Consider the following 15731-nt stretch of genomic DNA (forward strand, 5'->3'; position numbering starts at 1 on the left):
CAATTACAAAATGTAATGAACTCATGGAGACTGGTGGCAAATAACTTACCCTGGTGGAGTCTTGAGAGCTCAGATTGTGATCAAGTAATAATGCAACGTTTCAAAGAAAGTTCAGGAGTATTATTATCAAAACAAGTACTCGAGGGTTGAGGGTACTTTATATATATCTAGTTTAATAAAAACACGAACATCCAAGTGTAGTCTAATTTCTTTACTACCCAGAGTTAAAGCATGAAGATCATTAAGTGTATATTCAAACAAATAAAAAGAGTCTTGTGCAGAGTGACACCAGAGACGAGAAGTTGAAAACGATTAGATTATCTATTGTGTAGGGTAAGAATACCAAAAAGGTAAGCTACATATCAAAGATAATACAAGAGTAACCCAAAAGCAAGCTTCACCTAGGGCCACCAGTTTTCTGCTTAGCCTTCTCGATAAGGGGTTTCAACTGTTTTTTTTCCGCAAGAATCTTTAGGAAGTTGAACAAAAAGGGTATGTAATTGTGCTTCCTTCTGATATTTTCAGTTCTCCACTTCTTGAGTTTTTCCTCTTCCATCAAGATTTTCTCTGTAGCACTCTCAATCCCAGCATTTACTTCTGACAACGATTTGTTCAAAAACTCGTTATTGCTATGTTCCAACAGTGTTTCTGATTGCAAGGCAGCCAACTGCTGCAAAATGCGCTCTCTCTTCTTCTGGAGCTCCTTAAGCTCGACAGTATACATCTCTTTTCGATTCTTAATTATGGCCATGAGGTTGAATCTTATCTCACTCTTTGAGTACCTTTCAATGCGTTCTTGAATCACGGGTTGAACCATCTTCAGCCACTCAAGGTCACCGTGGCTGCCTGGGCAAGGGCCATGGCTAATAGGTCCATCCTTCAACCCATCAAGTTCATAAAGTACCCCTTCGATAGGTATATAGCTTATAAAATGGTACACATCATCATCCTTGCTAGAAGCTTTTTGCTCATCAGGAACGAAGGGTTCTGGCCTCGCAAAACTATTGTGGGCCGTACGTATAGCTTCACTATTATTAATAGCCAAACCTTTGAGTTCAGGTGGGAAGTTCTTAGTGAAATCCTTCAACTTGGATAACTCCGGGCCAATATCAATATCGGGACAATTCATCAGAATAGACAAGATTGCTTGAGTTGCACAAGCATTGTTAATTACCTGTGACACAAGGAAAGCCAAAGGAACTGAATGTTAGAAAAAGTCAACAAATAAGTTATACATTCCTATTTATCACTTGATAAGTGATAAATCTTCCATGTTCAATATCATAAAGCCAACCTGACTCGCAAAAAATAGATTTGGGTTAGGATCCTTAATAACAAGACGATCATCTTTGTCCCCTGGACGCCATTTGAATAGAAATATCAAACCATATATAGGCCTGAAGAAGGAAAAGATTAAAATACATATCTTATCAACAATATGTTAAGACACAAAAATCGAACGCCATACATACCTCATATTGTTAAGAGAGTGGAGGTCCAACGAATACAACTCTTCAACCTGAAAAAATAGTGTTTTCAAAGCAGCTACTTAATATTAGAACACCCTAACCCAAATGGAAAGAGAAGAATTATGGAAAAGAAGCACATGTAAAGTAAACATATTTCTCTTTCTAAATACACACACCAAATATATTGAACTACTGAACAATCAAAGTGATCGTTGCCTAATTTGAGCATAGTGTTCCTGAGAGATGGCCATGAAATACTTCACCTTTTCTTTTTCTTTTCTTGGAGTTCACGACATATATGTTGGTACATATATTTCAAATAGAAACTTGTTTTTTGGTTTAACTAAAAACCATTCAATCTTATTATGTCCAAGATTTTTTGGATAAGTTTTTTATGCCCAAGTTCAATACTGAAAATAACATAGATGGAGTGGAGCATTTTCAAAGTGATGCCAGGTGAGTTGAACAGTTGCAAGACGCCACCAGACATCAAGTGAGCAACCTCAAGGGGTCACTCAAATAGTAGACCACTTCCCCTTCAGCCTTTATAGTTAGCAGTTGGTTCATGGAATAAATCTTTGCACTATTTATTAACAAATATCACCAATGTCACGCCCCCGCCAGGAATGCAAGAGGATGCGTTCCAGATGTGGACGCGACTTGGGTAGCTCTGACGCCTCTAAGCACAATGCTAAAACGCCCACTCTTTGAACCTAGACTTGAACCTTACTTAGATGAGAGCGTGCTCTTAAGCTTTTACTTAATAAGAACTTGCTCAGCAATATGAAAATGCAACACTTCTAGACTTGGAAGAACCGAACAACTTTATTCCTTCTTTAACAATCTTGTTACAATTAAAAGCAACACTTAAATAAACTAAAACTCAACCTAAACTCCTAAACTTAAACTCGAACGCCTTGCACAACTCTATCGCCTGGCACAATGCAGTTGCTCGCCTTTCGTACACAAGGGAACTTAAAACGTAAGCCTAGTGCTTAATGAGTGACATTAAGAAAACCTCATGGGGAATACACGCACATGCATAAAATCATTTTACAAGTCAACTCCTCAACTCCTTAGCACGTGCTGAGAATAAGAAATGCCTCATTAGCCATTACTTATTCCTTTTGCCTAGACATTAAACATCCTCAACGCATAGACTACTATGATGGTTCTCGTTTCACCACCATCTTTGCAGACCCTCATTCAATTCCAGTTGCTCAGATGGTCAATTCGAATGTGGACCTCTCAACACATCCAACCAACTTCTTGCCACGCAGACCACTTAACGCATGGTTGCCTTGACTCTTAAGTGCACATAACAACTAGCTTATGATAGGAATAAAGCTAATGGTTTACTTGCATACAAGCATTTCTTTCAAACAACATAAAACACATACCTTAACTCGTAGATATACTCTCAAACAATCATGCTTTTCTTATAAATCATAAACAAGATTATAATGTGCATTACACTGTACATAACATAACATGACTTTGAAAGAAAAGCTTTAGAAATCTCTTTTCTTTTCTCTGGAAGGGTCACTCACAAAGTCGAGTGCTTTCTCCCAATTCCTTCTTAACACCTAACTTAACTTAAGCTCTCCTCTTCTTGCCTAATATGCTCTTGGCAGAACTTTAACACTTGAACTTCCTTATAACTTCTTTTGAACTTACAAGATCTATTTATAATAGTTCTAAACTGAGTTAGTCATCCTTGATCTCATCTTAGCTCGTCAGCTCTTACTTAGTGCTTTACATGTGGTAGTTTAGTATCCTTCTTAATCTATGCTTAATTTAAACTTAACACGTGTTTAGCTAACTAATCACTCAGATTTAACATTCAAACAACTCCTCCTGATTGGTAAAGTGTCCGTTGCTGCCTTCCCTTGTCTTATTATCTTGTCTTAGCACGTCACCTAGCTTCATTACGCATACTACCCTTCCTCGGGTTCCCTAGCCAAAACGCATACTTCTTCAAAATGCCTAGTCCTTGCACATTTTTAACTTCCTTCCTCAAAACGTGCAACACTTATACTTAATGCAGGTTTCACATCTAGGATGTTGCGGTACATTCTAATTCTATAAAGGATGAAAACAACGAGATAAACCAAGTATTAAAGCACATGGACCCTCACCTCTTGCGTATGATAACCCAAGCCTAAGAATCCTAGATCAGTAACAATTGTCTGCCTTCCTAATCCCCCCTCTCTATTTATAACCAAAGACCCTAACTAACTTTGAGTTAATTGCCCTTATAACCTTATTAATACCATACTAATATCACTACCAGGACCCTTGAGTAGGATTCATGGAATCAACCTTTGCACTTGATAGTAAATTAACTATCGTTGAAAGTGTTCTATCCCTTGCTTTTAGTCATGCTTAGCCCTTTTATCAATTGAATATTAAAAATATTTTCCTCAACGAGGACTTAGAAGGAGCATTTAAGAAAGTACCAATGAGTTTACCTAAGAAAGGAGGGAGGAAAAAGAGAGAGATTGCTTAAGGCCGTTATAGGATAAGTTGGCTCTATAATGGTCTTAACTTAAAGTAATTATTGGAGACCTAATTTGAAATGTTCATAATAGTCAAAGGAAATGGCTATTCCCAGACCAACCACACTCTTGGATTTCTTAAAAAGGAAACAATTTTTTTCATGGTGACAGTGACGGGTGCAGAAATTTTGTCAATGGGGGGCTTTATAGTTTAGTAAAAATAATTTGAAAAAAAAGTGTAAAAGTTGGGACTTGAACATGAATCTAAAGAGAACTGGGAGACCTATTGTCTCACTATAGAAAGGGGTATCAACTACGTAAGATATTGAATAAGGAATAATTACAAAAAATTCTCGAAATCGAAGTCTAAAGCGAAACATCACTTTGAAATTGGCCTTTACTGCATTTTACAAAATCAATCTCGACTTTTTGAAATTGGGACGGGAAATAAGCTGCACCACGTTCTCCTTAAATTTATAATAAAAAACCCAACTAATATAAGAACAGCCAAATAAGTCAAGTCAGCAGTTCTCTGCATATGAGCATGAGAAGAAAAGATGTTTTAGGTCTGTCGAAACCTGCAAATATAATGGACAAACATGAGGAGATAAGCTATCAAAAGGTAGTTTCATTTGCAAAACCGCTGCACAATTCAATAACCTATTCAGCATTATCTAGAATGTGGTATTCACTCTTTGAGGGCTTTTTGTCTACCAAATTGTCAAGTATAATTGCTTTCCAATAGGGGAGGTAGTGGAGAGATGGTTGACTAATGACCGAACCAAAAACTTCCCATTTGATTCTAACTTCCAATTCTTCTATCTAGGTTGGCCAAGATCCTCCTTTTAGAAATAAGACCAATGGTTGCTTGAAAGTCAGCTACCTCTTCATCTTCTAAAAGTCTCCTTAAATTTAGAGCCTATGAAGTAGTAGTAGTGTCCCAGAAGTCCTTTACAGCCCCATTAGGATGCAAAGACAGTCTAAATAGCCTTGGAGAAGAACTTTTTAAAGAAACAACATCTCCCCAAGAATTATTCCAGAATGCTATTCTTGAACCATCACCGAGTTTGAACAATGCCAAGGAATCCACTTGAAGTCAACACCTCAAAATACTAATCCAAGGACTACGAAGACTACGAGTGCTATTTCCTTTAGTATGCCATCCAAATAAACTTTCTCCATAGATACTCTTCACTACTTGAACCCATAGGGAATTCTTTTCATTAAAAAATTCTACATCCCTATTTGGAAAGAAGGGCTAAATTTTTTTTAACTTTAGAGTGCAAACACTGAGCCCCCCATCCTCTTGCAAACGTGATACCACCTTCCAAACTAAGTGATTCAATTTGCCAAAGAATGTCCTTCCCATAGGAAGTTTCTTAAGAAGCACTCCACTTTTTGCAGTTTAGTTTAGTAGCCTCTTCAACAACCTTGTTTTCTGCAATATTGATGCCACAACCTCACACTCCAGAAAATGGTCTTCAACATTGAGCTAAAGATTGTTGAGCTTCTTTAGAAGCTTTCTTCCTCATATAATTTTGATTGAACAATCTAGCTTTTCAAGTTCCCCACCTTTTTTGAAAGATTGTTGAGCTTCAATTACTACCCTCCCCACCTTTTTTTCCTTTTTGAAAGAGAATTTCCTTTTAAAACTAAACCTTTTAAACCTTCCTTGGCTTCCACGTGTTTAGTACCAATTGACTCTAGGCTGTCGTGAGAACCATCGCCCCTAATAAACACATTACTAGGAGAAAATAGGAAACCCAAAGAGCTAAATCAAAAATAAGGTTTGCCAACGATCAACCCTTTAAATAAAACCATACTCCCCCCCCCCCCCCCCCCCCCCCCCCATCCCATCACCCACAAAATTAACCACTGGAGCAAGCAGTGGCAGATCCAGAAAATTGATTGACATGGGGCTTCGAGTTGTAACTTAGCGAAAAAATAAAAATCTAAAAAGAAACTTACACAATGGGGACTTGAACTCTGATTGGAAGGGGCTGACAATGATAGTTACCATTAAACTACCTACAAATATTAAACAACAATTGGTCTTGTTTATACATATTTTATAAACACAATAAAGTTGAGGGGGGGCTCGAGCCCCCCCGGGCCTATACTAAATCCGCCGGTGGGAGCAAGCATAGGCCACTTCTCTCCCAAAGAATAAGCCAAAGCATACTCAAAAACCACAAAAAGGTTTTAAAAAACTCAAATATGAGAAAAGACTCTTCCTTTCCAACTGCCCCTTCCCCCTCCTCGACACACCCATAGCCAAAAGCAAGGCCATGGTTCAAAAAAGGAAAAAGATCCCTCCCCTCCCGGCAAGAAGCAACAATTAAGGATAAAACACCAAAGGCAAGCAAAAGAACTTACCTAGCAAGCTTTACGGTTTGTATTAACAACTATAAGAGACTAAAATGAGCTCCCATTAAAAGGGTCCCTTTGAGTACCCTTGTTAGAAACCAGAATTGCCCTTCTCCCCGACTTCTCCTAGAACAAATCAAGCCTTTTCTCAACTTCATACCCATCCAACTTCTCATTCAACTAACAACAAATTTGAGGTTAAAGGAGGATGGCATGGAGAACCTCTCAATAAAGCTTTGTATTAGAAACTGTGAAGCTTGAGTAATTGAAAAAGTTAGGAGCAGGGGAGCAATTACTGACATGATATTACAAACAGAAGCTTGAGCTTTGGAACTGCAAACCTCCAAAAGATCCGGATTTTCTTAAGAGAGTGAGGGTTTGAGTGGTTGTTTCCCTTGGGGAGCAAACTTTAGAGCTCCAATAGAGCATACTCCTAAAGATTCATATTTTAATAGAGCAGTCCAGACATTGTTGAAAGAAGTCTTTTTTCGTGCAAAATGTTTTAGGAAGAACTTCGAGGAACAAACTTTTTTTCTGCCTTTAAAGTGGCACGACTTATTGAGGGCCTCAGCTTCAGAGGACGACACAGAGATCCAGTTGTTGGAGTGCCTTTGGGAGGGAGGCTGTTTGTTTTCTAAAAAACTAGCAGTGACCTGGCGGCAAGTTTCTCTGTAATAAAAGTGCTATTTGGTTTTCTTTCCTTTTTTCCAATCTTCGTAACACCAAACTTTTAAAAAATGATATTGTTAGCAGCAAAATGGGGCCACTAAATTATTCGTTCAACTGTCTTCTACTGATTCGTCAATCCCCTTTAAACGTGGCTCTTCATATTCTGGAGCATTAATTACTTTTTTGGTCTGAACGTCCGTCTCTGTTGTCTTCTCCAATGCTGGTGAGGGATCGTGAATATGATTCAGAGCTTTGAAAGGGTTTCTTGCTAGGGGGGAGCTGCAAAGGTGGATTTGAGGATGTCTAGTTCATGGGGGAAGAAGGAAACATCGACCTCTTCATCTTTCAAGACCTCCCTAACTCTCAATTGATCGATGGGATTTTTAAAGTCTTTAATGATAAGAGAACCTTTGGTGGAACTAGGGGGATCTATATTCTCAATATCACCAAAATTCAAGAAGATGTTGCCCCTATTAAAATCTGTAATTTTGATGGTAGAAGGCATAAAACCGCATAAATTTTGTTTAACTTGAATCCTTCCGTCACTGCAGTTTATTTTTAGATGAATCGAACTTTCATACCCTTTGTTTTGTATGACTCATTGCAGTTTGTGAGGTTTGATGTTTCTATAGCGATGTTCTCCAAACCATCAAAGTGATCACCAATAACTCAAACATTTCTCTACACCAATAGTCCAAGGAAAGGTTTTTTATTCTTAACCATCCTACGAAACCTTTTGTAACAAGAGGCGGCTGACTATGTTTGAATTCATCCTATTTCTCAAATTTGACATGAAAAGACCCCATCTCCCTGTTTCAACGGTGAAATCCTCTATCAAGCCCTGGTCTGGACTTATGAGGGCATTCTCGTCAAACGGAGGGTTGATGATAATTTTTGCTTGAATATAAATTTCCAGCATTTTCCGAATCTCTCTCCAGTCCAGTCATTGAATGCAAAGAGTCTTGTAACAATCCAAAGATATTCAAACTTTCCTCTAATAACTTCAGTATTTTTAATCACCCATTGACTCTGTTTTTCTGTCATCGAACTTTCCTTTCTTTTTAACAAAGTCTTTGATGTTTTTTGATTTGACCTTGTCTACATAGCTAGAAATATTGGCTAGTGGCAAAATGTTAGCCTTGGAGTGCTTGTGCGAGAACTATTTAACATATTCCACCTTAGAAATGACATTTTTCAACATGTGAAAAGACCTCCATCCCTGTTTGATTCCTCTGAACACACCTTTAAGATTGAGTGACCTCCTGATTTTGGCCAAGACTGCAGCTTAAACCCAAACAATCTTTGTCTTAAACTTCGACATCTTAATTCTTCCTCTATCCAAGTCCTCAAACTTTTGGTAATATCTATCTGTTGGACCTCTTAACAATTCAAAGACTGCTTTGAAGAACCATACTAGTTGATTTTCAGAAACTAACAAAATTCTGTGAGCTTCCACATCTTCGAGATGAAATCTATCTCCTTCTTCCAGAAACAATAATGCCACTGGAGAACTCTACAGCTGACCACTTCCATTATGTTTTTTGTTTAGTCTAAAAGGTACAATCGGTTGAAGAAAATTCCAGGGAAGAGGCTTCGTCGTCGGCTTGCTAAACAAGGGAAGAGTAGAGGAAAGGAGAGAGGGGAGAGAAATTACCTTTCAAACTCTTCCTCTCTGTAGTTGAATGTGAGATAGCCCTCTGATTTCTTTCATCCCATAATACCCAAAGGATGGCACAAACACTAGGCACTAGAGAAAACAACCTCAATTCCCAAACAGCGAATTCATGAGAAACTCATCAATCATATCTCTAACAGCTCTATGACGAAGGCATGAACATACATCATGCTGAAAGTCTGGAAAAAGGCATCCCAAACAAAGTTTGCCAACGCACAATGCCCAAGAATATAGCCCAAGTCTTCCTCCGCCTTCCGACAAAGAATTTAGCAAAAAGGCTCAACTAACGACACCTTCCTCAAAAGCCTGTCCAACATGCTAAGGCGGTCGTGAAGAACCTGACAAGTAAAAAACCTCACCTTTCTGGAGACCTTAGTCTGCCACACCGAAGAGAAAACTGACTCACCCAAGGAGGAAGAGTTAACCAAACACTAGAAAAAAGACTTACACACAGAAGGGTCCCAAGACAAAAGGAATGACTCTCAAGATGAGAAATAAGAGCCACGACATCTGTCATTTCCAATTGGAAAAAACCCGATAGAACCCAAAGGAGAATGAACAAGAGCTCCCATACCACACCAAAAAATAGAAAATCCATCGCAAAATGCTTTTTCAAAGAAGATAACTAATAAAACCAAGAAAATAACCCACATAAGGGTCTGTTCCTCACCCAAAGATCTTCCCAAAAATATGTCTCTCTACCGTCCCCCACCACACAATGAACCCAAGTAATAAAATCAGGAAGCTCTTTCGATATGTCCTTCCAAAGATTCCGGTAGGTGCCTTTAACCCTTTTAGCTAACCACTCAAAAGGATAGAGACCATGTTTACTCACAATAATACTACGCCAAAGAGAATTGGGCTCAACAGAGAAGTGCCACAACCATTTGGCTAACAGGGTTTTATTACGAGTCCTTAGGTTTCAAATTTCACACAGCCCCACCCCCCCCCCCCCCCCCCCCGCCCCAACAATATTAGCTTCTCAATTGCCTCCCATCTTATATGACGAGAGCCTTTGTTCCTTCACCCACCCCTTCCCAACGGAAGTCGCACATCAACCTCTCCGAACATTTACAAACTTCCCCTAAGGTTTAAAGTGGGAAAAGAAATAGATCGGAATACCACTCAAAATATACTTAATCAAAGTGACAGGCAGATTTAGAAAAAAAACTCTTCTTCCATGAAGCCAACCTTCTGTGAATTTTATCCACCACAGTATCCTAAAAAGAGACACAAGGCCCAAATAGGAAGAGGGAAGACTCCCAACCCCACAACCGATCCAATCAGCCCATCTTTTGATCTTCTCTTCCTCACTATTAATACCCAGAACACAGCACTCACTCCCATTAATTCTTAACCCCGACATCTCCTCAAAAAAGGCCAAAAAGAAAAAAAAACAAAAGGGGACCATTCATTGGGAATACAAAAGACGTTTTCCATTTGCAATAAGGAAAGAAAACTATGGCTTTTTATAGCCAGTATATCTTCAAAGTTTACACCAAAAAAAAGGTATTAAAGATGGTAGAATCTATAATGTCCTTTGAAGTCTTGCTACTATCCTAAAAGATTTTTGCATTTGATTCACCCCAAATCTGCCACAAAACCGCATAAATCATGCAAATTCATAAGTGTTCTTAAGTGGCTTTGGATTCCATCCAATGTATGCCTTATGTCACTCTTCGATTGAATATGGTATTTGGATTCCATCCGAAATATCCAATTATCACATCCACTTTGATCAATTTTCATTTTTGTGAAACCAAAAATTCCAATCACAAGGAAATCAAATAAATCAATCAAAAGTATTTGAAGTACGTTTCAATAGGGCCAACTTCTCTTCAATCTAATTCTGGGGAATTTGACATATGTATCTTCATATTACAATAGCATGCATAATTAGAGATATGAGCAAAAGACGACATCAATGGCATATAAAAAGAAAAACAACATTGGCATCCAAATAAAACCTACTTGAACACCTTTAACTTGCATCTGTTGAATAAGCTCCGTAAAGACACCTGGAAAGGGAACAACATGATCCAAAAATTTCCTTAAGTCAATTGAAAATCATAATTGCAATACAAACCATTTCTAAGACTACTTTACTGCTACAAAAATAAATTAGACGTTATACTTTTACAAGAATGCTATAGAGCAAGTTATCAATTTTTTTTGCTAATATCTAATCAAGAGGTAACGTTAAAATAGAGAAATTGGAAAAGCATGAATGTAATAATTAAATAAATAAGGAAAACCAAAGACCAAACAAATGTATACCAGGATCAGATTCAATTGTGCACCAAGACATGATGATTCAAAAGCTGCACGACACAAAAAGATCTTTAGTGCATACACAAAGCATTAAAATAACGAGAACTACCAGTACTTGATCGTATCCACCAATGATAAGTAAGAAAATATGAGCAAAAATTTGGTTAACAGTAGAATAGGTCTATTGGGAAAATGCGAATAAATACTGGTGATACGGACATTTCTACTTCAAGAATATATTCTCAAACGTGAAAGTAAGATGACAAAACTTCTATCTGCCAAACCCGTATTTAAGAAGAAAGATATGGGAAGTGGGAATTCAATAAAGTTGGGATCTAAACCATCCCAGAAGTCCTACTTTAACCGGGAGTTTTCCCTTTGATTCACCAACATGAGTGTCTAATGAGGCAATCACGACACTTTTCTATAAAATTTTGTTGTTTCATTATCTAAAATTAAATCTATAGCATCCTTGACACCTGTATAGGCATAAAACACATCAAATGATACAATTTTTTTATAAAAAAAATTAAATACAAGGCAAGCATGGGCAGACGACTATTCGAAGTCCATTACTAAATCTCAAAAATAACGAAGTGAACCTGGAAAGGCAATGGGTGAATCAAAAAGAAGAAATGACAGATTAATACATCCAACTGTTGAGAACCGAGCAAGAGAAACAAAATCGAGGAATAGTGTAAGCTCAGTAACGAGCGGGGGAGGCGCAGTTCTTTGCTTCTACCGCTATTCAATTGAGTTTCGATGAGTGCGACGAAGTGACGGGCTTCAAATGGGGGGGAACAGACATATGCAACAAATCAAAATGGCGGTACAACCACGTTCGAATTGAAACAGCCAAACACAAACCACGACCCTACTTACCACAAAAATAAGAATGATATTCGGCTATTTTATTGAACAAAGAATAAAATTAGAAAATCAAACGACTACTCCAATCTTTCATTGAGCAAGTCCTAATTTATTTTTTCGATTGAGAAGAAAGACAAAGATGGAGACTGAGAGAATACCGGTAACAACGCGAGAATATGAAATCAATGTAAAACCGCTATGAGGGAGGCTGCGGCGGCAACAGTGAACGGTAGGGAGATACCGGTGACTCTGAGCTGCTAAAACAGAGGAGGAGATGGTGTGAAGAAGGAGGTGGCGTGGAACACGGTGAATAGATTAGGGCTGCTGGGCTGCCGAGGTTTTTCTTTTCTCTTCAATTTCTTTTGGGAAATTAACGTAAACGGCAGATTCCATCTAGATAGACATTAACATGCATTTGTTATTTAGGTTATAATAATGCATTTATTGTTGGGGCCATGACACCCCTCCATCTCATTCCTATTACTAATTTTTATATTTTAATATTAATTTTAAAATGTTAGGTTAATATATTTTAATATTAATTTTAAAGTTAGAGTTTCTGTCCCCTTTCCGCAACTTCTTGATTATGAGTTCCAAAATCAATTATTTTCTTTCTTTAAATATCAAATTTCTTCGTGAATTGTCATAAAATCAAAAATAGATTTTATTTTTTTTAAAATATCAAATTTCTTTCTAAATTTTAATGATTTTTTAAAAGAACTATAATGTGATTTTCTGAAAGGAGGAAAAAAACTCACGTGAGATAAAACTCTAACTTATTTTCTAACCCGCATTTTTTATTTATTTTTTTTTTAAAATGCAACAAAGTTGGTGATCCAAACTTACATTTTCTCAACAATATTTCACGAAAAAAAATATTATTCTTTTTTTTGTATTCAAATTTTAAATTCACATATTTACATTTCAAAAAATCATGCGAAAATTGTAGGTTTTTATTTATTGGTACAAATGTAGTGAATGTTATTGAACCATAGTAAAACTTCCAGATATTTTTTTAAACATTTTTCAATGTGTTTATTATATAGTGTTTGGTGTCCCATATATAAAATTTATGGATATGTCACTCATTAGGGTGCATAATATAATAAATCACAATATTATTGTGTGAGGTGCTGATTACAATATTATCATGTGAGGTGCTCATTGTTTTAGTTGGAAGGTTTGTGTATTGAGGACATATTATTATAATCTTAATTATAATCATATATAAATTAAAGACAATTTTACATAAATATAAGAAAAATGTTAAATATTTATGAATGTTATAACGATTTAAGAAAAGTTTACGAAGTAATTTACTTTTTCATAAATTTCAAATTTGATTTTATTAGATTTCGATTATTGTGGGACGATTTTCTAGTTTTTTTTTTCATTGTGATTTATTTTTATACTTTTTATATTATTACTTCTCATTCTTCATTTTTTACTTATTGTTTGCAATTTCTTCATTTCCTCTCGCATCATTTATTTCTTATTCATTTCTTATCTTATTTTTTTCTTTTTGGTACAATATCTAAATAATATTGGTACATGATTAAATGACCGTGTATCAATATTTAAACGATAAGTTGCATATCCCAAAGAGACATATATATACCATTATCATTAATAGATTGTTTAGCTTTGGTACAATATCATTTGGATTTGGTATAAGATCGTTTATACTAGATGCAAGATTGTTTATACTAGATACAAGATCGCTTAGACTAGGTAAAATGGGACAATTTGAATAATTTTGTTTCAACAGAAATTCATAGTTAGCTCAAGATTAAAATTAAGTTACTTAAGTCATCAATAATTAAAATAGTCAATTTTATACCGTCAACCATGTTGTAACTTAAAAGTTACTATTTTATGGTTCCAACCTTATGTAAACTCTTTACATAGGATGCCCCAACTTTCATGTCTCTACATAAATGATTCGGGAATACATTGTTTATACTGACTACAAAGCGGGTCACATTCATAGTGTCCCCATAATAAAGCGTCTAACCTTATTCATATATTATAGACTGTTTGAGCTATATATTCGAACTTGATTCACGTTTATGTCTCTACATAAAGTTCAACTTACCAAGTAACCCGACAACTTCGACTACCCAACCCATTAGATAAAAATGACCTAAGTAACCATGTGAAAATAAGGTAGGTGTGTAAGAATGTGGGTTGAGTTGAAAAAATGTGGGTTGGATTGAAAAAATGACCCATTAGATAAAAATGTGGGTTGGGTTGAAAAAATTGAATGTTTTCGAATGGGAGGTTGAAATTTTCGGTTTAATCCAACCCAAATTTATATATATATATATATTACTTTATTATTTAATTTTATTTAATAAAGTGAAGAACAAATTAAGTCAGCCGCACACTTTCCCTTTCCTCCTCAATTTCATGTTTTCTCTCTCCTCCACTTCGCCTCGCGCATGAGTCCATCTTCTTCTCGTTTCTTAGATATGAAATCTCAGTGACTTTCTTCCTTAATTTCTCGTTTTCTCTCTTTTCTCCTCTCCACCTCGTGCGTGTCATCCGTCTTCTTCTCAGTTCTCAGATTTGAAATCTCAATGACTCAGTTAGTCTTCACCATTTGTCTTCGTCGTCGGTCTCCTCCCTCTCCTCGTCGGTCTCCCTCTTCTCAGCCGCTAGTCTTCTCATCTTCGCCTTGAATTTAGAAACGAAAAATATATATATGGATTGGGTTGAGAATGTCTCCCAACCCAACCCGATTACACTCGTAAAATTATCCATATTTTACCGGTTGGGTTGGGTTGAAAACTTAATTCAAATTATTCGTGTCAACCTAAAAATATGAATTGGGTCGAGAATGTCTCCCAATCCGCCCCTAAAATTAGGTGACCAACCATATTTGAAAAATATTTTTTGTTAACAATCTTCAGATGTGGTCTGGTATCGTGTTGTGGGTAATTGCTAAATTTTATCAAGAGTCTTTAACTAAGATCCTAAAATGGTATACTATATTACAAGATTGAACCAAATTTCTTAAATTTTTTAGAGATATCATAAGTTGACTAATATTTTACACAAATATAGGGTTCAAATGACCAATTTGCTCATCTTTATTATTAATAATATATTAAAAAATAGAAAAAGAAAAACGAAAAGTGAACCATGATTAAGATTTGCATTTATTAGATATCCTATGTAAGTATGATAAGTGTTTAATTCTATTATGATAATATTATAATAAAAATTATCCCTTAATTATTTTTCTTTTGATGATTTTATTCAAAAAATTATTCCCTCTCTCACTTTCCAATTTCTCTCTCCGTCCATTCTTTATTTCGTTTTGCATTGAGTTTCATATATTCCACATAACTATATAGTGTATATATTTTATGAATGAAAAGTTTTTATATCAATTTATTTATGTATTTTATTTAAATATTCATATCTTACGTAGTAAATAATATGTTATGTTTGAAACAATAGTGATTATGTATGAAAGTTACTTATGTTTATAAAACATGAATGAGAAAAATTATGATGAGTATATGTAATATATGTCATTAAAACATTAGTTGTTCTCTAGTATATGTAATGTTGAAAAAAACTGAATATGTTTGCGATGTAGGAACTTTGATGAAAGAATTGAAGATCTAGGAAATTGTATTAAAAAGTGGTTGAGTGAAAAATTGGTTTATGAATAATATATATGAAATAATACATTGTATATTTTATGAATGAAAGATTATGATATCAACTTGTTAAATTGGTTTATGAATAGTATATATAAAATATATGTATTATGCAGTAGTATATATGTAATAATTAAAAAAAATAATGATCCATTACATAATATGTGTATGCAGTAGTATATAAATTCAGTAAGAAAAAAAAATACATAACTAAAAAAGAAGTTGTGGATGTATTATTGAA

At 35.7% G+C, this 15731-nt stretch overlaps 1 protein-coding gene across 2 annotated transcripts; it reads right to left on the minus strand.

Annotated features, from left to right (window-relative positions):
- Nucleotides 1-120: 120 nt before the first annotated feature.
- Nucleotides 121-12217, minus strand: LOC101211006 (ubiquitin carboxyl-terminal hydrolase 2). Of its 2 annotated transcripts, none has more exons than XM_031885793.1 (6): nucleotides 11978-12217; nucleotides 10956-10999; nucleotides 10658-10696; nucleotides 1473-1519; nucleotides 1295-1397; nucleotides 121-1174 (listed from the first exon to the last, which is right to left on the minus strand). In XM_031885793.1, the coding sequence occupies exons 4-6, from the start codon at nucleotides 1475-1477 to the stop codon at nucleotides 398-400; spliced, it is 885 nt and encodes a 294-aa protein (XP_031741653.1). In that variant the 5' UTR covers nucleotides 1478-1519; nucleotides 10658-10696; nucleotides 10956-10999; nucleotides 11978-12217; the 3' UTR covers nucleotides 121-397. The 2 variants fall into 2 exon arrangements, with proteins under 2 accessions (XP_031741653.1, XP_004141571.1); XM_004141523.3 differs by having other exon boundaries at nucleotides 10650-10696.
- Nucleotides 12218-15731: the final 3514 nt, after the last annotated feature.

This window comes from Cucumis sativus, chromosome 5 (genome assembly GCF_000004075.3).
Source record: "Cucumis sativus cultivar 9930 chromosome 5, Cucumber_9930_V3, whole genome shotgun sequence".
NCBI classification, from domain to species: Eukaryota; Viridiplantae; Streptophyta; class Magnoliopsida; order Cucurbitales; family Cucurbitaceae; genus Cucumis; species Cucumis sativus.